General features: G+C 48.3%; 1 protein-coding gene and 1 non-coding gene across 4 annotated transcripts in view; both read right to left on the minus strand.

The window, feature by feature from the left end:
- Positions 1–1,034: 1,034 nt before the first annotated feature.
- Positions 1,035–24,272, minus strand: part of CAPG (capping actin protein, gelsolin like) — a 35,766-nt gene continuing 12,528 nt past the window's right edge. Inside the window, exons 1-11 of one of the 3 annotated variants that reach the window (XM_054577624.1) lie at positions 17,391–17,649; positions 16,958–17,013; positions 8,528–8,563; positions 8,223–8,395; positions 7,980–8,134; positions 7,645–7,812; positions 6,193–6,342; positions 5,771–5,863; positions 4,662–4,794; positions 1,788–1,876; positions 1,035–1,207 (exon numbers count right to left, since the gene is read on the minus strand). In XM_054577624.1, coding sequence (XP_054433599.1) covers positions 1,142–1,207; positions 1,788–1,876; positions 4,662–4,794; positions 5,771–5,863; positions 6,193–6,342; positions 7,645–7,812; positions 7,980–8,134; positions 8,223–8,395; positions 8,528–8,550 — 1,050 coding nt within the window. In that variant the 5' untranslated portion in view covers positions 8,551–8,563; positions 16,958–17,013; positions 17,391–17,649 and the 3' untranslated portion in view covers positions 1,035–1,141. Of the gene's footprint in view, positions 1,208–1,787; positions 1,877–4,661; positions 4,795–5,770; positions 5,864–6,192; positions 6,343–7,644; positions 7,813–7,979; positions 8,135–8,222; positions 8,396–8,527; positions 8,564–15,381; positions 15,414–16,957; positions 17,014–17,390; positions 17,650–24,272 lie in introns of those variants that run through there. The other 2 variants (XM_054577625.1, XM_054577626.1) reach the window with 2 other exon arrangements.
- LOC129074000 (small nucleolar RNA U13) lies at positions 16,045–16,147 on the minus strand. Its single transcript, XR_008529488.1, has one exon. It is a non-coding gene; the product is annotated as a small nucleolar RNA U13 (small nucleolar RNA).

The raw sequence follows: 24,272 nt of genomic DNA on the forward strand, positions 1-24,272 counted from the left end.
ATCGATATTTCTCTTCCTCTTTCTCCCTCCCTTCCCCTCACTCTAAAAATAAATATATAAAATCTTTTAAAAAATAAAATAAGTTTTTAAAAGGATCCCCAGTACATGCTTTGTGGAGACAGGTGGATATATGACTGGCTGTCTCTGTGCAGAGAAAGATAGGTATGCAGGGAGCTGACTTTTTATGCTTCTTGGCACAAAATCAACAAGATGAACTTGTTCAGAATTTCCATTTGGGAAGGAAGAATCCAGCACGTCAGAGCTCAGAAGCAGATGGCCCCGAGGGCGCATGGGTGCCGGCAGGTCACGGCAGCCACGGCCGGCCAGGCTTACGCAGCCCCCGTCGTGCTCTTGCCCCTCTGGGTCATGCTTCCAGGGTGGGACTGCTTTGGGGCGCCTCCATATTCCCCCTATTTAACGGTCTAACCCCTCTGATACTCCAGCCACCACCCTATTATGCAAGAGCATGAATTAAGGCCTAGAAAAGGAAAAGCAACTTGCCGAGGATAAAATGGAAGCAGGGGAAGAACCGGACCCATGACTCTTGTGCTTTTGCTGCAGCCCATGGTGGCTCTGGGCTCATCAGCCTGGTAACACTTGATGCAATGTGCCTACGAAGTGTCAAGCCAGACTCCTGCCCTTTTGCTTGGTGAGCACATGTCACTTGGAAGCTGCCTTGCAATGGTTTATTTGGGCAGCTGAGGAAATACTAGCTTGAACGGAGAGGCATCCCCAGCCTGTTGCCACAACCTTCTCTCCGTTGGGAACGTGAGACTGATCTGAACCCTTGGCTGAAAGTGATCCTGAGGCCTGGCATTGTGCCACCTCCCTACCGGGTTCACAGCCGTATCTGCCAGGCCCACTGGGATTCCTGGCCCCTCAGCTTTCATCATGCAGAGCCAGCTCTGGCCCCTGGGAGAGGATAAGGAATTGTCCCTGGCTTCTACTCTATCCCAGCATGGGACTAAGCCCCAGTGAGTAGGCAGGGCAGGAAGAACTAGCCCAGGGCAAGCAGTACAGGCAGAGCGTGGGGAAGACACTGGTCTCCTTTATTGAACATCTGCAGGGGCACCTCGGCACTGACCAGGCAGTGGGAGGGAGAGCAAACAGGCAAGCAGGTGGGCGGGGGGAGATGCTCCTCTTACTTCCAGTTCTTGAAGAATTGCTTGAAGATGGGACTCTCGCGGCCCTGGGGCAGAATCTCCACCTGCAAGGACAGCAGGGAGATATCTTGCTCACAAGGTTGCCATCCTGTCTCCTCCGGGCAAGGCCGGAGCCATGGAGCAGGGTGCTGGGCACCGGGCCTGAGTTCGTGCTGTCCAGGCCAAGGGTGCTCCTCCAGATAAGACAAGAGATGAGAAAGATTACAGAGACACAGCTGAGGAAAGAGGCTGCTTCCAGGACATAGGTGAACAGTTCGACAGATGCACCAATTACAGATGAGCCTTATCAGATCCCATCAAAATGATCTGTGGAGTCACCGGGCTTGGGTGAGAAGGGCTGGTACCAGCTTGGGACAATAGCCCAGAGGAAGTGTACAAGCTGTCCAAAGGCACGCCGGCTCTCTCGGCTCCCCAAGGAGTGCTGCCCAACATCCTCTCAGAAAATAATACGTACTTTAAAATTTTAAGGACCGAGAAGGGCTTCCTCACTGGGTGAGTCTGGAAGGGAGGCCTAACTGCTCCTGACTGTGTCTGAGGCTTTCCTGCCCCTCCTGTCCAGTCTGAAGAGGGGAGGTCATGGGGAGAGCCCCAGAGGAAAGCTGGGGGCCCCGAGTGTCTCCTCACCTGAGTGTTTGGGGCATATCGCATGCGGGAGATGAAGTCCTCGGCCACTTGGAGGGCCGCCTGCCGCTCCTTCTCGTTAGCTTTTCGCCCTGGGTCGGAGAAAGATTTTTCAAAAGAGCAGGAACACTTTCTACCCCATGTGCCATTTTTCTTGAGGAAATGTAAGGGGGGGGCCACAGAATGGCTGGCAACTTTTAAAATAAATGGACCAGGCGGTGCTAAGAATGCTGAGGAGCTCTCTGGCGGCATGAAGTCAGCCCCTTAACACTTCTCCCAGCCTGATGAACACTGCTCTTCTGCCTGCTCTAACCATCAAAACTTTCTGTTCAGACCCGGGCCCCAGGGATTTTCAGGAGAACGAGTGTTCTCCCAGCGTCACGCGTTAGAGCCATGGCCCCACTCCAGGACCCTCGCCTCCTGAGCCGGCCAACTGTACCGTTATCAAGCCTTCTCTGTACAACTGACCAGGACAAAAGGGTGTGATGTACTCCAGTCTTACTCCCATAATGCCAGATAGCGGAGGAGGCCTCATAGTTATGCCAACGAACAGCATATAAAAAGGAAGACACCAGAGCCATCCATTCTCTCCTGTAGGCAGTCCCTTTAACACAAAATGGGCTCTAGCTTAAGGCATTTTTCCAAAGCAACAATGTTGTGAACTGCGGTTGGTTCTCCAGTGCTAAAAACAAACAGACCAAACTGGAATCACTTCTGGTAAGGCCCACAGACCTAATACCCAACCTCACTGCAGTTTCAGCCTCTCACAGGAGTGGAATTTTAAAACCAACACGTCTGGAATTTCCTGGTCCGTGCTAGTGAGGTGATCTGGCCGATAAGACCCCTGCCTCTCCATAAGGGAAAGGGGCCTTGCCTGAAGTAATCTATTCTTCTTACTTCTTTGTCCCACTTTTTCTCTCTCTTTTTTCCCCCCTAACCTGAGGATATATTTATTGGCTTGAGTGAGAGACACAGAAGAACATTGACCAGTTGCCTCCCGAACACGCCCCATCTAGGGATCAAGCCCACAACCTAGGTATGTGTCCTGACCAGGGATCAAACCCACAACTTTCTGGTGTACAGGATGGCCCTCCAATCACCTGAGCCACCGGCAGGGCTGTCGCCAGTCCCCTTCTGCCTATGGAAGCCTTGCACTTCGTGCAGCGCCTCAGTACCTTTCCGTTTACCAGATGGTCTGCAGCCTGATGCGTGATCCTTAAATTTACTGAGTTGAAGTCTTGTTCATTAACACTGTAACTACAGAACCACCTCAAACTGGCCTTATCCTTTTCTAACAAGATACTAAGTTGTTTTGCAGGGTCAAGAAAACAAAAAAAATCGTTGTCATGCAGCCAAAGCATTCACAGAGGAGAGAATTTTGACTTTCAGTAACACCCGGTACCAGTTTTGCCCCCAACCTCATGGAACCAAAAAGCAGAGACGTGACCAGAGCTTGGTCATCGGAATCCTTTCGGAATTGAAGGGCCTGTTGTGCAGAAAGGTCGGGAGCTGAAGCCCGCCCACGGAAACCTGCCCTGCCAGCACTTCCACACAGCAGGCTGGCCTTCCCTAAGCCCTTCCACCCCAAACCCTCCTATCTGAGCCTTGCTTCCTGTCTCCTTGCTGGTCGACTTCCCAATAAAGCTTTTCTCTTTTCTCAAAAGCCAGTGCCATAGTACTGGCTCTAGGCATGTTCGGCAGCAAGCCCTCGCTTGGAAAAAACACCAACCAGGCTGTAACACCCCTTAGTTACAGTCTGTCTATAATGCGGAGTATACTTCCTATGATTTGACCACCAACCCACAAGGTACTTTTCTTCCTGGCTCGAATTTCCTGTTCTTTTTCTCCCCTGGTTTCTCTTTCCTAAACGGTTCGGTTCTTCATTTGGGGTTAAATACACTTCCAGGGACATCCCTTCCCCCCACCCCCACTCCCTGCTTGGTTCCATGGTGCCCTGTGGCAAGAGGGAAAAGGCAGCCCTGGTAGCACAACCCCCCCACACACACACACCCCCTTTTTTTAGGAACCTGACAGATTGCTTACTGCTTCCGGCCCTTCCCTGAAGCAACAGTGTTATTGCCTAGTACTCACCCTACTTAGAACACCTAACACCAACACCACTCTATCTTCCTGACCAAGCTAGGGCTGCAAATTTTTCTTGGCCTTGGCTGACCACACAGATATGTATTGAGCAACCAAACTATACAAGACATTAGAGATGATATGGCTCCTGCTTTCAAGCAGTTTAAAATCTGGTCGGGGAGGTAAGACATGCTCATGCAAAGACAAGTGTGGAGAAGGCACGAAGCTCCCAGGGTCACCCAGACACTGTTCTGTTGCAACATTTCAGAGTCAGACCAAGGAATGGGCTGCCCAAGTGTTTCTATGTCTGACCAAAACAATGTCTTGGAAAAACAAGTTCTACCCAAGTGTTTCTATGTCTGACCAAAACAATGTCTTGGAAAAACAAGTTCTACCCGTTCACTGCCTACTGGATAAAGTGAGATTCAATTTATCTAACACTTCTGTTACCCCTCAAGGCAGAATGGCAGGATCAGCGGTCCTGGGGGCTTCTTGGGCTTTGGCCCAGACCTGCTGAATCAGATTGGAAGGGGTGGGAGTGGGGGCTGTCCAGCTATCTGTTTTCACAGGCCCTCAGCCCTTAGGTTTGTGAAAGATCAGAGAATGTTTGCCTAGAATGGACAGGGTGGGAACAGAAAAGACAAAACTCTCAGCCTGGGGGTCAGGCCTAGGGTATCGGGGCTCCCAGAGGCTGCCTTCTGAAGGCGGCCAGGCAGGCCACGCCCCCACCGTGGGAAGCCTGCTGGGATTAGAGCAGGCACAGGTCTCAGGCTGGAGTGCAGAAGCTACACATACCCTTCCAGATGTAGATCTTGCCACAGAGCCCGTTGTCCAGCACGAAGCAGTCATCAGGTATCAGCAAGTCAAGGGCAAAGGGGCTTGAGTCGGCCACCTTAGTCAGGTGCATCTGTCCAGTGGCATCAGAGACCTTGGGGAGGATGTGTCAGAACAATGTGAACACAGTCACTTTAAAATGGAGCTGAAGCTGAGATCCCAGAGGAACTGCCTTGCACATAGACCTCCAACTTTTGGAATCTTAAATAGGACAAAGTAACCTTTAGATCCGGCCTAAGCAACACTGTGTTTCAAAGAACTGTTTGCAAAGATAAAAAGAAAGCAGGTATGACGAAGACTGGACTGAAGACTACAAGACTGAAAATTAAAAACATTCAGAATTAGCGTCACTGTTATATTATCGGTTCCGGCAGAATGCCTTCTATTGATGTAATTGTTCCCCTTTCCTTTCCCATAAATACCCATTGCCTTTGTCTCCTAATCAGAACACTCTCTGGGCTTCTGCCTGAATCAGCGTGTCCCAAATAGCTATTCTTTTGATTTCAAATAAATGCTTGTTGCCTTGCAGTTTGAAAGGCCTTTATATTTTTAGGTTAACACAGATGAGCAGTGTGGGGTCACCCTGCCACTCCCAACACACGAGTCAGCCTCCGTCCAAGGAGCAGGCTGCCTCCCTGCGCCACAGCCCCTGGCCCCCGGCCCAGGCCCAGGCCCGCGGAACAGGCAGGGGACAGGGAGCAGGGGAAAGCTCTGATGGGCAAGTCCTGGGCACCCCCACCCCTCACATCACACTCATCACTGCAGCCAGAGGCACCAAATCTGTTTGGAAATTAAGTGGATTCCACATTACAAATAAATACGAAGAACTCAAAAAGTAAAGCTCAACGTCTTCAGATCTCCTCTAGGAATGGGCTGGGAGTGAACTAGCATGTGTTTCCTCAGGAGGGCCCGGCTCCCACCCACTTCCCATCCTCCTCGCCCTCCTCGCCCTGGGTACACCGCCCTGGTGCCCGGACCGAACTGCCCACTGCTCTCTCCTCTCCCGTCCGCCCCTGGTGCATCAGGCTCCCGCCCCTGCCGGGCTCCCAGGGCAGGCCCGGAATGCCCACCTTATACAGAGCCGCAGCCTGGGCATTAGTCTTGTCAGCTGTGAGGTCCTCCTCAGGGTTGCCCTCCTTCAGGGCAGGCTTGGGGCCCAGGACCTGCGGGAGTCAAGGCAGACCAGGTTCCCAGGGATTCCTGTCCTGGACCTTCCAACCCATTACACTCGGGGCCACCGCCCCTGGTGGGGCAACTGTCCTGCACGAGGGTATCCAGCAGAGATGAGTGGGGGCTGGGTCCAGCCACCCCACCTGCCAGGCCACTGGCCCATCTGCCCACAGAGGCACTTTACTCTGAATCACAACAAGGTACCCTACAAGCAGTGGCCCCGACGGTCCCCCGCCCCATCCTCCAGCGACTGCCCCCAAGCTGATCACAGCTTCTCTCAGCAGCTTCCAAGCAGAGGCCGCCATCCCAACGTCCCCTCTACCTGGACCATCTCGGCAGGCTCCTCCCCATCCGTGATGATCTCCACCTGGGCCTTGCCCTGCCGCTCACTGTCCCGGATGGCCAAGGCCAGGTCCCGTGCCTTGTTGCGTTCCAGGATGTTGGACTTCCCACCACACCAGACGAAGATGTTCTGAAGGAAAGTGGGGGGCCCGGGTTAAAGAAGGCCTGAGAATGATGATGACAACTCCCTGCAAGGGTGTTTCTCTGCCCAGCTCCCCAGGCTCCCTCCTGCTCTGCTTTTCTCCACAGCACTGAGCAGCATACGTGTCAATGTCTTTATCTTATATATAATTAAGTAGAAAGCTTCACTAGGGCATGTGTGTTTTGTTTTGTTTTGCTTTGCTTTGCTTTGTTCACTGCTGTATGCCCAGTGCTAACACAAAGACTGGCGCACAAAATAACTCTATGGAATGAATGCACGCACGCACGCACGCACGCCATCCTTGAGCATCCTACCTGCACCCCAGCCAGGCACAGCCCTCACCTCCTCTCCCTAGCTGGTCCTCCTGCCTCCATCTCACAAGAGGTGGTCCAGACTTCTCAGCCAGTCTCCTCATGGCCTGGGGCTCACCCTCCTTAGCAATTCTCAATCCCATGGCTCCTGTCCCCACCCTATCCTTGCTGTTAACATGCATGTTTACACCCTCCCCTGCCTCAGTGCCTCAGCTCACCTGTCCCTTTGCCCAGAGTGGCATTTCCCTTCTGTGAAGGTCTAGTCAAATGGCACCTTCTGGGTACAATGGCTTTGGCTCAGGTTTAAGAGCCCCTCCCTGCCCAAGCTCCCCCAGCACATGCCCCTGCCTCCTAGAATCCTCATCGCATTCTGCCATGGATTACAGCAAGTGACAGGCCAGGCCTGTTGTGGCCGCCTCCCCAGGGCAAGCAATGAGTGGTCCCCACGCTGGCTCAGAGTAGGCATCGCGGGTTCACTGAGTGAAAGCAGGAGTGAATAAATGAATGGATGGTCCGGCAGGCAGCTAACTAAGAGAGGGAGGGTAGGCTCCCGTGTTAGTGGCAATGGCTAGATGGCAGAGGGAGGTTTCTGTCCTTCGGAATACAGGGATGTTTCTAAGGTTCAGACCCACTTGAAATGGACTTAGAGCTTCTCAGCTTCTCTCCCTCTCCCCTGGCCTCCTGGTCCATGCCCCCCTCCCCCTTCTTTTTAAAGATTTTTAGAGAGAGGGGAAGGGAGGAAGAAAGAGAGGGAGAGAAACATCAATGTGTGGTTGCTTCTCACAAGCCTCCCACTGGGGACCTGGCCCGCATCCCAGGCACGTGCTCTGACTGGCAATTGAACCAGCGACCCTTTGGTTCGCAGGCCGGCGCTCAATCCACTGAGCCACACCAGCCAAGGCTTCCCCCGGCCTCCTGGTCCCTGCCCTTTTAAGGACGGTGCCCACACTGAGTGCTCCATCCAGCCCTGCCAACCCACCTGGCCCAGGTCCAGGATGAAGCAGTCCCCAGTGTTGAAGCTGTCCCAGCTCAGTGCCCGCTCAGTGGCGCGGATGTTCTTCTTCCCCTTCACCTGGTAGAGTTTCCTGATGGCAGCTGGGGTGGCCTCTGGGGAGATCTTGTGAAATGCTGACTCCACTCCGCCTTCCTGCAGCCCAGATGGCCAGCCTGAGTGGGCTGGCAGGGGGCCCGGGGCCCTCCATTCCCCATCCCACTGGGAGACGGACAAGAAGGTGGGGAGGACCCGGGCCCAAGCCCAGGATAAGAACCAGCTGGAAGGCGGGCAGGCTGAGAGAAGCCACAGGGTGGGCTGACCTGGTACTTGAGGCCCCTCGGGAAGTAGCTCATGAAGAGGTCGGACTCGTTGCCCTGCACCTCTCGGTGCTGCACAGGCCGCTCCCCCAGCAGGGTGTTGAGGTGCACAGCCAGCACGGCACAGGCCCCCTGCTCATCCCGGGACGACTGCTGGCCTGGGGCGGTGGGAGGGGGCAGGGCCAGACCCGTGAGACCCATGCCTGCCCCGGGGGCTCTGATCCCTCCTACCCTGCAGCCCCTCACCTATCCACAGGTGCAGGTGGGAGAGCTCTTCTGGGCCATTGTGAAGCACTAGGTAGGAATCCCCCGAGAAGAAAATGCCATGGTTCTCGTAGGCCACTGGCACCGGCTTCAGCTTCTCCACCCGCCACACATGCAGGCCGGGGTCCTTCACCGATGCCGGGAATGGAGAACTGCTGTGGAAGGAGAGAGGGCTGGCCTCGAGCAGAGAGACGGAGGCAGGCCTGGGGAGAAGGGGTGCTGGGAGGAGAGACAGCCCTTGGAAATGAAGGAGGGGAGGGTGAAAGGGGATGGGGGGCACAGCGTACCTCTGGGGGATGGGTGCATACATGCCGCTTCCGGATCTGGAAAGAGAGAAGAAATCTTTATTATTACAAATGTCACGACAACCACCCTTCACATTGGTCTGGGGAGGCCCTTCCAGGTGACCAAGTGCTGTCATATTTATCAACTACCTTATCTCCAAGAACCGAAGAGATTATCCCTGGCACCATTAGACAGGCAAAGAAACTAAAGCTCAGAGAGTCTAAGTCCAAAGTCACACAGCTAGTGAGTGGCTAGAGAAAACCAGGTCTCTGGCTCCTGGGCCAGTGTGTTCCCCATACTGCGACCACTCGGCTACCTCTCTTCTGCTTCCAGACTTGTAACTCTAGGCACTGTGTGAGGCTGGAATACAGCTCCCTAAATAACAGCTGCTCATATTACAAAAGTCTAAAATCAATTACTTAGGTTTCCACAACTGGAAAAAAAAAAAAAAAAAAGAAAGCAAATTAAACCCCAAATAATCAAAAGAAAATAAATAATAAAAATGAGACAGAGATTAACAAAAAACAAAAAAAGAGAGGAAATCATTGAATTTGGTTTTTGAAAAAAATCAATAAAATTAATGAACTTTTAGACAAACTCATTAGGGAAAATAAAAGACACAAATTCCCAATACAGAAACAAGAAATATGACCTCATGCCCTGGCTGGTGTGGCTCAGTGGACTGAGTGCCAGCCTGTGAACCAGAGGTCGCGGGTTCGATTCCCAATCAGGGCACATGCCTGGGTTGTAGGCCAGGTCCCCAGTAGGAGGAGCACGAAGAACCACACATTGATGTTTCTCTCCCTCCCTCCCCCTCTGTCTGTAAATAAATAAATAAATCTTGTTTAAAAAAAAAAAATGACATCACTACAGATTCTATAGATATTAAAAGGATAAAGAAAATATTACAGAAACTTTATGCTGATATATTCAACATATAAAATGGGCAAATTCCTTGAAGGATGCAAATTATGAAAGTTCACTTAAGAAGAAATAGATTAGAAATAGTTCTATTAAGTTCTATTTAATAGTTTCTATTAAAGAAGCTGAATTTGTACTTAAAAAGCCCTCCCCGCCCCCAAAATTCCCAGTCTGGATATGTTGTACCAAAAACTTAAGAAAGACATAACACCAATTCTATACAAAGTCTTCCAAAAATAGAAGAGAACACTTCTCAATTTATCCTATGTTGCCAGCATTATCCTGATATAACAAAACCAGATAAATATCCTACAGCAAAGAAAACTAGACCAATATCACTCATGAACACAAGGCATAAAACATATTAAAAAAATTTTAGCTTATAGAATTCAATAATATAAAGGATAAAACATATGACTAAATGGGGATTTACTTCAGAAATGCAAAGTTGGTTTAACATCTGAAAATAAATCAATGTAATACACCCTATTAACTATTTCTTTATTATTACTTTTTAAGTGAAAGTGCATTTATTTATCTCTTTATTTTTATCTCAATAGATGCAGAAAATGCAGTTAGCAAAATTCTACATCCATTTTTGATTTTTTAAAAAACTTTCAAAACAAAAGAAAAACAAACCCACACCCTCCAAAAAAAAACAAACAAAAAATCTTTCAGCAAACTTCCTTAACCTGTTAAAGGCATCTATTAAAACAAAAACTAGGAAAAAGAAAACAACCTACAGTTAACATTAAACTTAGTGTTTAATACCTTCTCTAAGTCTAAACTCTGAGGAATTTCACCTATTCCCAAACATCAGCTTTTCTTTCTATATACCCAGCTCCCCTTAAATATCAGGATGATGAACATCATCTTTATTCTGTAGGACAGTGGCTGAAACCTCTTTTGGACAAAAATTATTCAAGGAAAAAAATGCTAAATGCAAGCACTTTAAAATATATTATCTTTTTTCTTAAAGATTTTATTATTGAGAATGGAAAAAGAAAGCTGAAAGGTAGATACGCTTCGCTTCCTCACACAACCAAAAGGACAGCAACCACTAAAACCAAAAAACAACCAAAACTTCCAGAAAATCGAACTGTATAAAGTTCAACAATCAAGAAGGTAAAGAAGAAACATTCATCCAGACTGGTGGGAGGGCGGAGAAGGGCAGCTGGGGTGGAGAGGATGCAGGGCAAGGCGGCGGCTGGCAGCTGGCAGCCGGGGAGGGCGGGGGGTGTCCCAGTTTCGTGTGCAGATAAGCCAGGAGGAATAACTGGGGAGTGAGATAGACTGTGGAACCCAGGGTTCCAGCGAGGGTGAGATAAGGCCTCAGAACATCTGGCTGTAAAAATCTGTGGGGGTTGTGGCAGTGGGAGAAACTCATTTTTTTCAAAGTGGGGTGAGAGCCGAACAAGCGGCATTGTTCCCTCTCTGACCCGTTCCCCACATACAGCGCCACGACGCAGAGAAGTGGGTTGCCCTGCCCCAAAGAATACCTAAGGCTCTGCCCCTTACAACATAACAGGTGCGTGGAGACAAAGAAATATGGCCCAAATGAAAGAACAGATCAAAACTCCAGAAAAAGAACTAAGCAACGAGGAGATGGCCAACATATCAGATGCACAGTTCAAAACACTAGTAATCAGGATGCTCACAGAATTAGTTGAGTATGACTGCAAAATAAAAGAAGAACCGAAGGCTATACAAAGTGAAATAAAGAAAAATATACAAGGAACCAACAGTGAAGGGAAGGAAACTGGGACTCAAATCAACAATTTAGAACAGAAGGAAGAAACAATTCAAAAAACTGAGGACAGGCTTAGAATCCTCTGGGATAAGTTTAAACATTCCAACATCCAAATTATAGGGGTGCCAGAAGGAGAAGAGAAAGACCAAGAAATTGAAAACTTATTGGAAAAAATAATGAAGGAAAACTTCCCCAATCTGGCAAAGGAAAATGACATGCCAGGAAGCTCAGAGAGTCCCAAAGAAATTAGAGGAACACACCAAGGAGGAGGAACACACCAAGGAGGAGGAACACACCAAGGAGGAGGAACACACCAAGACACATCGTAATGAAATTACTCAAGGTTAGAGATAAGGAGAGAATCTTAAAAGCAGCAAGAGAAAAGGAGACAGTTACCTACAATGGAGTTCCCATAAGACTATCAGCTGATTTCTCAAAAGAAACTTTATAGACAAGAAAGGGTTGCAAAGAAGTATTCAAAGTCATGAAAGGCAAGGACCAACATTCGAAATTACTTTATTCAGCAAAGCTACCATTTAGAGTGGAAGGGCAGATAAAAAGTGCTTCCCAGACAGGGTAAAGCTACAGGGGTTCATCATCACCAAGCCTGGGTCATAATCATGTGAAATGTTAAACGGACTTAATCTAAGAAAAAGATTAAGACTATGAAAAGTTTTATAGTAAAAAAGACAATAAACTCACAACTATCAACGACTGAACCTAAAAAACAAAAACAAAAACAAACCTAGCAAACAACTAGAACAGGAACAGAATCACAGAAATGGAGATCACATGGAGGGTTTCAGTGTGGAGATGGAGGAGAGAAAATGGGGGAAAAGGTACAGAAAGTGAGAATCATAATTGGCAGGTATAAAATAGACAGGGGAAGGTTAAGGATAGTATAGGAAATGGAGAAGCCAAAGAACTTATTTATACAACCATGGATTTGAACTAAGGGGGCGGGAGGTCGGAGGGGTTGCTGAAGGGAGATGGGTGTAGGGTGGAAGGGGGTAAAGGGGAGAAAAAAGATGGGACAATTGTAATGGCATAATAAAATATACTTAAAAACAAAATTTAAAAAAAGGATTTTATTTATTTATTTTTAAAGAGAGAAGAGATGGAGAAAGAGAGAGAAAGAGACGTACGAGGGAAACATTCCTATGGGTGCCTCTCACATGCCCCCAACCAGGGGCCGGCCTGCAACGCAGGCGTGCACCTCTACGGGGACTCGAACCAGCAACCTTTTCAGCTTGCCGCATGATGCCCAACCCATTGAGCCACACCAGTCAGGGCTAAAAAAACATATTATCTTTTTAAAAATTCAGTAAATGCAGTAGCTATAGCTTGACTTACTGTCTCTTTCATATGTTCCCATTACTAGAGGGTTTCTTTTTTTAGCTTAATATGCAGAGCCCACACTAGCAAGTAGTGCAGCACAATTCATGCTGTGTGCTGAGCAGCATCTTTGCAAGGTGAGCCCCAGCGGTGCTGCCTAAGGGCCTGGGCATTTGAGGGTGAAGAGGCAAACTGGCACCCTCAGGAGATTCTTGGGGGCTGGGGAAGCAAAGAAGTCTTTGCGGGAGGTGGAGCAGAGAGTGCTGAGTCTGAGTGGCAAACACCAGGGGAAACAGAAGCAGGGGTAATGGATGTAAGATACCATGTGAATTATGACTTCCCTTTTCCTTTCCTGACCTACAACATAACTAAAGGCATTTTCTTTCTTTCTTTCTTTCTTTTTTTTTTTTGGAACTACACATCCCCAAGGGTGGGGGCGGGGAGGCGAAGGTTTGGAAGCAGGAACCAGTAACATTTCCCCATCCCACAGAGTCACATGCTGCGCCCACATCCCCTGCAATGGGCAGCCCAGCCTGTGACTCACGTCTGAAGTGGTGAGGCAGCGGCGAGAGCTCGGAACAGAGTTGGTGTGAACAAGAGAGCCAGTTGTCAGCTTCATTATTTTTCATTCTGTTACTGATCGGAGAGCTCAGGTTGTAACTCAAAAGCAAGCAGCCCACGGGCAGGGGCTCCAGGCCTCGAGAGCCACTGCAGGGTCTTGAGGAGAAGGGTTGGGCTGCCTGCTCCTTCATCACCCTGGCTCTCCACCTTGGCTGCCTGGGAGAGTTACCTCAGGATCTTATAAAAACAAGGATGCCCAAACCCCAGCCTGGAGATTTGGATTCCACGGGTCTGGAGTGGGGCCTGTGCACTAGCACTTTGAACTTATGTTGAAGGTGATTCTGATGTCCCAATACCCCGGCCACATAGCCGACCAGTTAAAATCGGCCTGAGGCCCTGGCTGGTGTGGCTCAGTGGATTGAGTGCTGGTCTGTAGACCAACAGGTTGCCAGTTCGATTCCCAGCCAGCGCACATGCCTGAGTTGCAGGTCAGGTCCCCAGTTGGGGGTATGTGAGAGGCAACCAATTGATGTACCTCTTGCTTATCAGAAGCTCCAGGATGCTCATATTCCTGCTGCCTGCTTAGATCCCTGCCCTTCAGCCTGCCGCTCCCAGGGCTCACGGCAGGGGTCCACCTCACCTCTGGCCTTTCACTCTCTCCTGTCCCTCCCAGCCCCTCTGCCCAAGCCCACAGCTCTTTGAGCCTCCTCAGTGTGCACCTCCTTCCTCATGTCTGCCAAAGGCCCCTGCTCTCTAGGTCCATATCAAGTCCCAGCTGTCCAAGGAGACTTTCGGAATATACAGTGGCCTCGGCCTTTTCTGGGAGTTCTCCCAGCCCACTCACCTGCGAGCATACACTTTCAGCCCCTGTTTCCAGGCTCCCTTATAATAGGACTGACACCTTCATGTCTCAACCAGAGGAGGAGACATGCCTGACACTTCTGAATTCCTCGAGCAGCCCCTGAAAGGCTCCGCACAATTTCATTCAAAGTCAACACAGGGAGTATGGCACTGGGCAGAGTGGGGGGGAGGGGAACCGAAATGAAGAACAACCTGTGGCTCATAGCCTGGGGGGTGGGGGGGTGAAGTCAGGAGCCGTCACAACCACTGGGACCACAGACAAACTTCCTCTGGATTGCGAACGTCAGATAATCACGTATGTCAGCATTAGAAGGGACCTTAATGCTTATCTAGCCTTACTCCACATCTGCACCCACGCAGAAATCCATTCTGTAACATCCTTCTCCATCCTCTTCTTGAACACTTCTTCATCGTCAGCCTCTTCCACACCTCTCCCCTTACAGCCTTTGCTCTTTCCCACTCTGCCACAGTACAGAGAGCTAGGGGCCTGCCTGCCTCTGGGGCTAGACTCTAAGGGCCTTTTGGGCAGGGGCTGTATTTCTGCCTCTGAAACCAGCTGGAACCTCACCCTGCAGGTGCTCAGAAAATGTGTTTAATTAATTGGACTTGCTGGGCTCAGATAATTAGACCGAGCGGAGGTTGAGAGCACAGGATTCCAACAGGTTGAGACAGGCGAAGGCAGCCCCAGGCAGAAAGCAGGACTAGGGATCCTCTCAGACTTTCCCGGGCAGCGGGAGGGGAGGATGCACGCCCTGGAGCCTGGAGCGTGCCCTTGAGGGCACACAGAGGATGAGGTGGGGGTGGGAGGTCTTGCTGATATGCTTACTTTTAAGGCAATGCTTGGAGGCTGTCAAAATGACAAAAGTCCTCTGGTGATATCTCTGCTCCCTGATTCCATTGATCCCTAACAGGTCCCTTCACCTCCCAGTCCCTGTTTGACCCTGATTGTGAAATGAAACAGTCCCTACGCCTCTCCCCCAAAGAGGGTGGAAGGGTGAGTGTGAGCACCAGTTCCTCCCAGTCAGGGATGGGAAACATTCTGGGGAGCTGGGTCCAGAGGCCTTGTTCAGAGACTCCTCAGTTAGTTCTCTTTCCCCTGACACCAGGTAAGACCCCTATCCTTCCTCCAGCTCCAACTTTACACCCCTCCCCGAACCCCAATCCCGGCAGCCAGCCAGACCCTTGGCTGGGGGTCTCGTTGAACTCGCAAAATAATGAACTGGAACTCAAATGCTTGGCCTGCTCCTCCGACCCTTCCCCCAACCACTCCAGCCCAGTTATCTACAGACACACCAGTCCTGTGTGAGGGCCAGGTATCCTCAAATCTGAATGTACTTCTAGGCTGGCTGAGGGCCTTCAGGAGACCAGCCAGCCCTCACCTGCCCACCTAAGAGGGTCCCGGCCCGCCACTGCCCAGCCTACTTTCACCTTTCCGCAGCTCAGCTTCCACTTCTACTTGGCAAGCTCTGCTTCCTCCCAGCCTGCCCCACCCTAGCCTCTCACTTCCTTCTGACTCCTCCAGGGCTACCCCACCCACCTGCCCCACCCTGCCCCAACCCCAGCTCAAGCCGAGGGAGGCAGGGATGGCTCCAGAGAGGCACCCACTTTGAGGCTGAGCGTCCCACCCCGGCTCTGTCTGGGGCCTCCCCAGTGCCCTTAGCCGGTTGCCAGTCCCTCCTCCAGGGTCAGCATCTCTGAGTCTGCAAGCAGCAACCAGTGAAAAGAGCCACACACAAAGAGGAAAGCCACCGTGGGCCCCGTTCCTCACTCACCAGCCTCAGGCAGGCCGTCTGCCCAGTGCGAGCTTCCCGGCTGGGTTAGTCGCTTTTTCCACGTGGTGTCACTGCCCCTGCAGTGACTTTTTCCTCCTCCCCTGACTTGTCTTTTTCTTTGCTCGGAATGCATTCTTTTTTAATTGATTTTTACAGAGAGAGAGAGAGAGAACACTGATTTGTTTCTCCATTGATTTGTGTATTCATTGGTTGCTTCTATGTGCCCTGACCAGGGATCAAACCCCTAACCTTGGAGTATTGAGGCGATGCTCTAACCAACTGAGCTATAAGGCCAGGGCTGAATTTTTTGTTCCTTTCAGGTCAGATGGGTAATGTGCCAATGTCATAACAAGGTTTGAGGGAGGCACATCTCACACAAGAGCACAAACACCCAATCTTCACACTATGAACTACATTAGAATCCTGAATGCATTTGCTTTTTTTTTTTTTAAGCTCAGTTCTGAGGACCTTGAAACATTCCTTACTGATTCCATACTGCGTCCTGCATGCTGGAAGGCCATTCAAGTCTACTGGCTGTCAGCCTGCCATTCATTCAGCACAACCCCACTGTCTGTCACAGTTTCCACACCAGGCCCTCTAACGGACAGCCGTAACAGTAGGTGTGGTTCTGGCTCTACCCAGGAACAGAAGCTTGCCTACACCGCATCGCAGGACCCTAGAGGTAGTCTGGTCCAACGCACTTGCTCGCTTTCCAGAGGAAGAAACGGAGGCTCTGAGAAGACAAGTGACCTGCCCACAGTCACAGAGGGAGCAGGAGGCAGAGCAAGGGCAGCTTCCATTCCCTCCTGATTCCCTGCAGGAGAACGAAGCAGAGCTCGCATGTGCTCCAGGAGAAAGTGAACGCCCAGTTACACAGCAACGCTCACAGGGCTCCTCAGCCAGGCCTGCCCCGGCCCAGGGCTGGTCAGCAGGCTAGTCAGCGAAAAGGCTCAGCCTTCAGGGGCAAGGCCTCACCCAGGAGGAAATAGTATGGGCGGTGGAACTAAATCAGTTCATCATGTATGAAAATTTATAGACCAGAGCAAATGGACCGTTAAATGTTCTCTTCAAAGAAATACAAACTCTGGCCGGTATCTGTGTCTCCACGGCCAAACTGCTGGCTTTAAAAATAGGGTAATCTGGGTTGGTAGCGGGGCCTTGTCCCAAGGAGAACCAGAGGCTGGGCAGATAAACTGGTACAGTGGAAAGAGTCAGACAGTTTGGCAACTTACTGGCTGTGCTTCCTGGGGCAAGTGGCTTAACTTCCTGGAGCCTCTGAGTGCCCTACCTGTAAAATAAGAATAAAGATAAATGTGAAGCTTATGAGATGGTATAATTAATAAGCAAATAACAGATATTTAATAAACCTGGACTTCTCAACACTGAGAATTTACTAAGGGGACCCCAGTAAATGGGCACAGCATCTTGACAGGCAACGCCCCTGGCCCCTCCTCCAGGGCAGAGAGAGTCAAACTACCGATCGTCCCTCCTTGCCCCGACCCCTCCCTCCGCGTCCCCCACCCCACCCTTCCCCCACCCTTGCACGTTCGTCCACTTGGGTCTGCACCCGAGCAGAACCTGGGTGGTTCTTAGATCCGGCCTCTGTGCGCCCACTTAGGGCACAAAGATGAGCAGGACTTACTGTTCTCTACACTTAAGCCTTACCTGAGTAAAGGTGGCCCCCTCACCAAAGGGGGGGAGGGAAGAGGTTTGCAAATTAACAGAGGAAGGAGTAGATCTAGCGCACTGTAACTCTAACAGTGCAGAAGATTCTAAAACTTGTTTTAACTAGACACACATTTCCCCTCCCCGTCCGGTCTCCCCCAGCAGGAAAGCTCCTTTAGTCCCAAACGAAGTCAAGGCTTTCATTAGCACGGACCCGCCCTCTCCCGCCCCTCCTTACGGGAAGCCAAGAGACATTAGTCACGCGGGGGCGCCCCACAAAGGAGAGGGGGAGCGGGGCGCCGGAGGAGGCGGCCCGGGCGCAGCCAAGCCCCTCTGAGGCCCAAAGGGGGATGCCGGGTGCCTGAGCGCCCGGCGTTCAGACCCCCAAAGCGCTACTGGCCCGTCAGCGCCTGTCGCCCCCGACGGGAGCAAGTGGCTGCCGCCTGAGTGAGTCGGAAGGAGAGCCGGCCGCCTTAGCCGCCCGCGGGCGCAGCTGCAAACGGGCCAGCCATTGTCGGCACCGCCACTCCAGCCGCCTTTCCTGGGACACGGGTGCAGAAACACACCTAGAATCGGGGCGGGTCCTAGGAAAGCTGAGACAGCCATGCTGTGCGGAAAACGTCCTGAGAGGGACTCATTGGTCACAACCCAGTCAGTCAATGGATCCTTGGCTCCAATCAAGCTATGACAGTTGCTCTTCCTTGAGCGCCTACTATGTACTTTGTGCTTTAAACGTGATCTCGGCTGGTCCTCAAACCCACCACCGTTATTTTGCCTAATGAAGATTCAGTGGGGCTCAGAGAAGGTGGATGTCGATGTGAGAAACGTCCAGACTTGTAGAGAATTTTTATGAGTTTATTTGAGCCAAACTGACAATTGCTGGCAAACAAAATCTCAGCAAACTAATAAAATAATCCAGAAAATGGCAGTTTTACGGCTTTTTTATACATTGGAATCAAAGGAGGAGATTAAGGGGGGCTGTTACATGAAATTTATTGGTGGTAGTTAGGGAAAAAGCAAAGCAGGGAAATCTCTCAGACTGGATAAAGAGTAAAACAGAGATACATTCTGTTAGGGTGGTCGGTGATGGGGCTGTGAAAGAATTAACGAAGAGAAGAAAATATAGCAGGGTGTCCAACCTTTTGGCGTCCCTGGGCCACATGGAAGAAGAGTTGTCTTGGACCACACGTTATATACATTGCGACACGTAATCACAAAAAATCTCATAATGTTTTAAGTAAATTTACAGTTTTGGGTTGGGCCACATTCATAGCCAGCCTGGGTTGCACGCCGCCCACAGGCCAAAGGTTGGACACTTCTGGGTGGAGAATAAAGGTTTTGTGCCCTGGCTGGTGTGACTCAGTGGGTTGAGTGCACCCTGTGAACCAAAGGGTTGCTATTTCAATTCCCAGTCAGGGCACATGCCCAGGCTGTGGGCTGGGTCTGGGGGTGGGGGGGGCAGTGCGTGAGACGCAACCACAAATTGATGTTTCTCTCTTTCTCTTCCCCTCCCTTCTCTATAAAAATAAATAAATAAAATCTCTAAAAAATATATTTTATTAACTCTCCAAGAAAGGAGAGGGGCATGGTATGGAGAGATGCACCAGCATTGAAGAGTCATAGCATTGAGCTTTTATTGGATTATAATTGGATTAAAAAAAGGGGGTGGAGGGGTTGCTATTGTGAAGCCCCTGGGCTGCTGGGGGCCTTGTAACACGAGGCTGCAGTTTGTTCCAGTGTTATCTTCTGCTCGTTGGCTGTAGAGAGCAGACTATCTGTTTTTGCTTTTGAGTAATTTCCAGTCCTGGGAACAAGTTCCAAAGAGTAAAATGACAGTCATGTTTAACAGGTCATAGGCCTGCTCGGCAAATGGCACCATGATAGCCAATGGTGCTGTCTTTATCTTTTCACATACTTCTTTTACATTGGTGGGTGCAGGGTAGTTAACATTTACAGCACATAGCGATGGTTTGGGGGAACGAGACCATCTTGTTCTGAGGGGTTCTGTGGTCTCCAGTTTTGGTGGTCGGTGTACCCTGAGGGGTTCGAACATCACTCTGACATTTCAAAGGAATGTTATCTAGATGCGAAGGAGACAATAGACAAGCTCACAAGGTAAAGATTAACCTTTGTCAAGGAAGCTACAGGCCTAGGACGAGACTACCTGCCCTGACGCTCTTTTAGTTAGGAATTTTTATGTTCAGACCATCCTGTGTGGTTACTTTTGGCCTGAGAATCTAAGTCCTGCCATGAGGGCTGCCCTTGAGCTTATCAGGTTTAGTATGTGGCCCTTTTTTGTCCACATGTCCCCTTTTGGCCATAAATCAATCCAAAGATGCATTAATGGCCCTGGCTAGTGTTGCTCAGTGGATTGAACACCAGCCAGTGAATCAAAGGGTCGCCGGTTCGATTCCCAGTGTAGGGCACATGCCTGGGCTGCAGGCCAGGTCCCCTGTAGGGGGCGTGTGAGAGGCAGCCACTTGTTGATGTTTCTCTCCCTTTTTTTCTCCCTCCCTTCCTCCTCTCTAAAAATAAATAAATAAAATCTTTAACAACAGCAACAACAAAAAGATGCAGTGATGACCAACCTCTTCATTGGATAATGTGGTCCCACAGTCCCTTAGAAGTCTTAGTGTCAGCATTTGTCTTGCTGAAATGGCGAACCATTGTGGGTAAGGCAGGACCCCCCAATGACCTTGGACGGAAGTCAAGACTGAATTTTTCTCCACAGGGAAAGGCAGAGCGGGAGAAAGGGGCCACATATTAACCTGACAAGCTCAGAGAAGGCCTGTGAGGCAGGCTTACAAACTCAGAGACCTAAAATAACCACAAAGGATGGTCTAAAATTAAAAGCTATTAACTGAATTAACTGAAAGATTTTCTTGGCTGGTAGTCGTGTCCTAGGTCAGTATTTTTCCCTAACAAAGGCCAATCTTTACCTTAACTAAGCCTGTCTACTGTCCTTTTGCATCTATGATAACAAACCTTTGGAATGTGAGGTCATTTCCCTTTTTTTCCAAACCCCTGGAGCACAAGCTGAGACCACAAATCCCCTCATTGCTATTGTTGTATTAATTGTTGATTGGTAACTATCCTGTACCCACCTATGTAAACGAAGTATGTGTCTATCATTCTACCCTTTATCCAGTCCCAGAGGCTTCCCTGCTTTGCTTTCTCTTGCCTCCTCTAATCTATCACCAGTGGACTTCATGTAACCCCCTTATGGCTCCTCCTTTGATTCTAATGTATAAGATAGGTGCTAAACTGCCATTCTCCCGAGCATTTCTCAGTCCCTTGAGGTATGGCTTCCCAGAGTTGTAGTCAGTTTGGCTCAAATAAACTTACCAAAAATTTTTTAAAGGTTTGAATGTTTCTTAGGTTGACAGCAGGTAAATGGGAGGCAGTCAGGTCATATGGACTTTCCTTAAGGGGGGGGAAAAAGCAACTTGTCGCAGTTGGTGTGGCTCAGAGGGTGGAGTGTTGGTCCCTTGGTGGGGGGTGTGCGAGAGACAACTGATCTGTTTCTCTCCTTCTCTTTCTCCCTCCCCTCTCTTCTCTCTAGAAATGAGTATACAAAATATTTTGGAAAAAAAAAAAAAAGAAAAGAAAACACTCTCCCTAGCTGGTGTGGCTGGGTTGGGTGGCATATCATCCCATCCATTGAAAGTCATGGGTTCAATTCCTGGTCAGAGCATATACTTAGGCTGTGGGTTCAGTCCCCGGTCCACGCGCATATGGGAGGCAGCTGATCAATGTTTCTCTCTCATATTGATGTTTCTCTCTCTCTCTCAAATCAATGACTTTATCCTCAAGCAAGGATAAAAAAAAAAAGAAAACAAAATATAACACAGGATCATTTCTAATCTACAAGCTATTATGATCCAAGTTCTGCTGTCTGTCTCACTTCTCTGGATTTTGCATCTAGTATAGGGTTTACTTGCAGTTTGAGGGCACACCATACACTTCTTCAGTTTTCACAATCTGACCGTGAGATGGGTTCTCATTCACTGGTGGTATTATTATTATTATTATTATTATTATTTATTATTATTATTTTAATGTGGCCTACCTGCTTCCTATTGGAAGCACTGAAGTGTTATTCATTACTAATTTGATTTCTGCTAGTTGTGCAATTGGGAACTGTAACTTTAAAGTTTAATCAGGCCAAAGCTGTAAAAACACAATAGTGTAAATTACAATTACCATCTAAAAATTTCCAGAGGCCAGGAGGATAGTAAGAGTTTCATAAGTAAATTTCCTGGGCCTCAGCAGCCATTATAGAGGGCCATGTTTTTATAACCACTTCAGCTTCCATCTCAATGAATATAGTTAGTAATCCTTGTTGAGTAAGGGGGTAAGCATGTTCCCATAATTGGGTTCTAACATTTTTGCATAAAATTCCTTTTTCAGTATTATTTTCCTTTAACCCTCTGCAACTTCTCGCATCCTCAGCTTGAGTCTTTTTACTCATTCAGAAATAACCAACGTATTAGGACAAACTACTTTCTTTTAACTTCTCTCAAAAATATACATTTATCCCTTTCCTTCTCTCTTCAACAACATTCCTTTTAAATTTCAAATGAGAAACCATACAAACAGTATTATTGATAATACAAAAGTTATACACTTTCAGCAATTACTAACGCTTGGGCTATGTAAGAACAGGGTTTGAGAAAAGCCCAAAGAACAAGTATAGCTATTATTATGACAGGTAAAGACACTCAAACAAATTTTGTTTTTTAAGTTCAGCATCAATTTGTGAGCAGATGGTCTTGTGGATGCTTGGGATAGTTGTTTGCCTTTGATGTCGGCAGCTTCACATTCTTGTTCTTGTTCTTGAAGAGCCTTTGATGTCCGCTGATAAGGTTCCTTTCAATGAGGTTGCAGAGAGTCTTTAATTGATGTTTTTTCCAATGGACAAAATCTGGTTGTAAGTCATAGTCTTTGCAATCTTCGTCTCCCGGGAGCACACTGTGAAATGAATCAGTTACTAATTTATCAATTTCTTTAAGCTGGTTAATAAGTCCTTGATAATAATGCAGAATGTGTCCTTTAATAAGGTTGGTTCATAAGTCCCTTCATCCAGGTGCACAGAGTGACTAGTGATTTTATGAGGAGAAAAGCCATATTTTACCAGAAGGAGTGGATCTCAGGTTGCGAGCACTCTAGGGAGAGCTTTTGGCCAAGGGAGATTAAAAGCTTCTGAAAATTCACCTAGTTGAGTTTTAATTGTACCACTTGTACATTCTACCAATTCAGAGGACTAGGATGATAAGCACAATGAAAATGCTGTAGAATAGGCCAAATATTATGAATGGATTGCATTATTTGCCCAGTAAAATGAATGTCTCTCAGTCACTATGAATTCAGAGGGAATTCCCCAACTGGGGATTTTTTTCCCCCATTAATAATTTACCTACCGTTACAGCTGCTGCTCTCCTGCGAGGGAATGCCTCAACCCAGTAAGAAAACATACACATAACTAACACATGCTTGTGTCCTTGATTTGGTGGCATTGGGTGAAATCCAGTTACATACCTCAAGCAGACCTAAAGAGAGTGGGAAATGTCCTTGGGACCTGTGATTTTTCCAGGATTATACATATAGAACATATGCTATATACTTTATGAGCTATAGTAGGATGTTTCCAGTAATATTTACTCCATTAAATCACCTTTTCAGGACCCCAATGCATTAGTTCACATACAAGTCGAAGTTTAGGTAATTGAGCCTCCATATTTAAGGCTGGTTTCTGACCGGGTCCTGTTTGGGTCAAAGTTGCCATATTCTCTTTTCTTCTTCTGCAGCTATAAAAGAGAGTCTTTTATTGCTTCAACAGCAAGAAGAAACATTCTTAGGTCTCGATAATTTGGCTACTTATTGCTGCTTGTCTAGTTGCAGCATCAGCTAAATTATTTCCTTTTGCTTCCATGGTGACCACTTTAGAAGTTCCTCAAACTTTAATTATTGCCAATTGTTTTAGTTAGATGTATGACATCTAATAATTCTGCAACCTGTTTTCCATTCTTTATTGGCTATCCTGAGGAAGTTAAGAAGTCTCACTGCCTCTACACTATTCCAAATTGGGAGCTACACTGAAGACATAGAAGCTATCAGTGTAAATATTAACTGTTTGATCTTTAGCCGATTGACAAGCCCGAGTTAGAGCAGTTAATCCAGGATGTGGGCCAGATCGTATTTAGGTAAATAAGAACCTTCAGTTATATCTACCATGGTAGTTATTGCATAGCCAACTTGGTAATGTCCCTGTTCATCTTTCAAATATGATCTATCTGTAAACCAAATTAAGTTAGCATCATTAGGAGTTTTCTGTAAACCACTTCTAGGAACAAGAAAGTGGTTAATAAGCAAAATGCAATCGTGAATGTCTTCATCCTGCAAGGAAGGGAGCAAAATTGCTGGGTTAAGACTGTTTTTACATTGAGTTAAAGTAATATTAGGTGCAAAAAGCAGGAGTACTTCACGGGAAGCCAGCGGACTGATGGAAGTGTTTAGTGTGATGAGAGTTCAGTGAGGATTCAACAGAATGCAGGACATAAATAAAGGAGAGCCTGTAACTATTTCTTCTTTCTATTTGCATAACGTGGCTGTAGCGCAGATGGCTGTCATGCAGGGAGAGAGCCCTTTGCTACTGAATCTAATTGCTGACTATAACATCCTATAGGTCTATGATAATATCTGTGTTTTTGAGTTAAAACTCCTAAAGCATTTCCTTTATTTTCATGTATAAAAAGAAATAAAGTTTATAATTAAGGTATCCCAGCATGGGAATTTTAGATAATTCTTTCTTTAGAGCTGTTATAGTTTGTTTCCCTTTTGGGTTCCAATGGACCAAGTTGATCTGATTTTAATAAGACATAT

The sequence above is a fragment of the Pteronotus mesoamericanus genome, unplaced genomic scaffold (assembly GCF_021234165.1).
Source record: "Pteronotus mesoamericanus isolate MK-2021 breed Mesoamerican mustached bat unplaced genomic scaffold, CSHL_Meso_final contig_44, whole genome shotgun sequence".
In the NCBI taxonomy this organism is placed as follows: domain Eukaryota; kingdom Metazoa; phylum Chordata; class Mammalia; order Chiroptera; family Mormoopidae; genus Pteronotus; species Pteronotus mesoamericanus.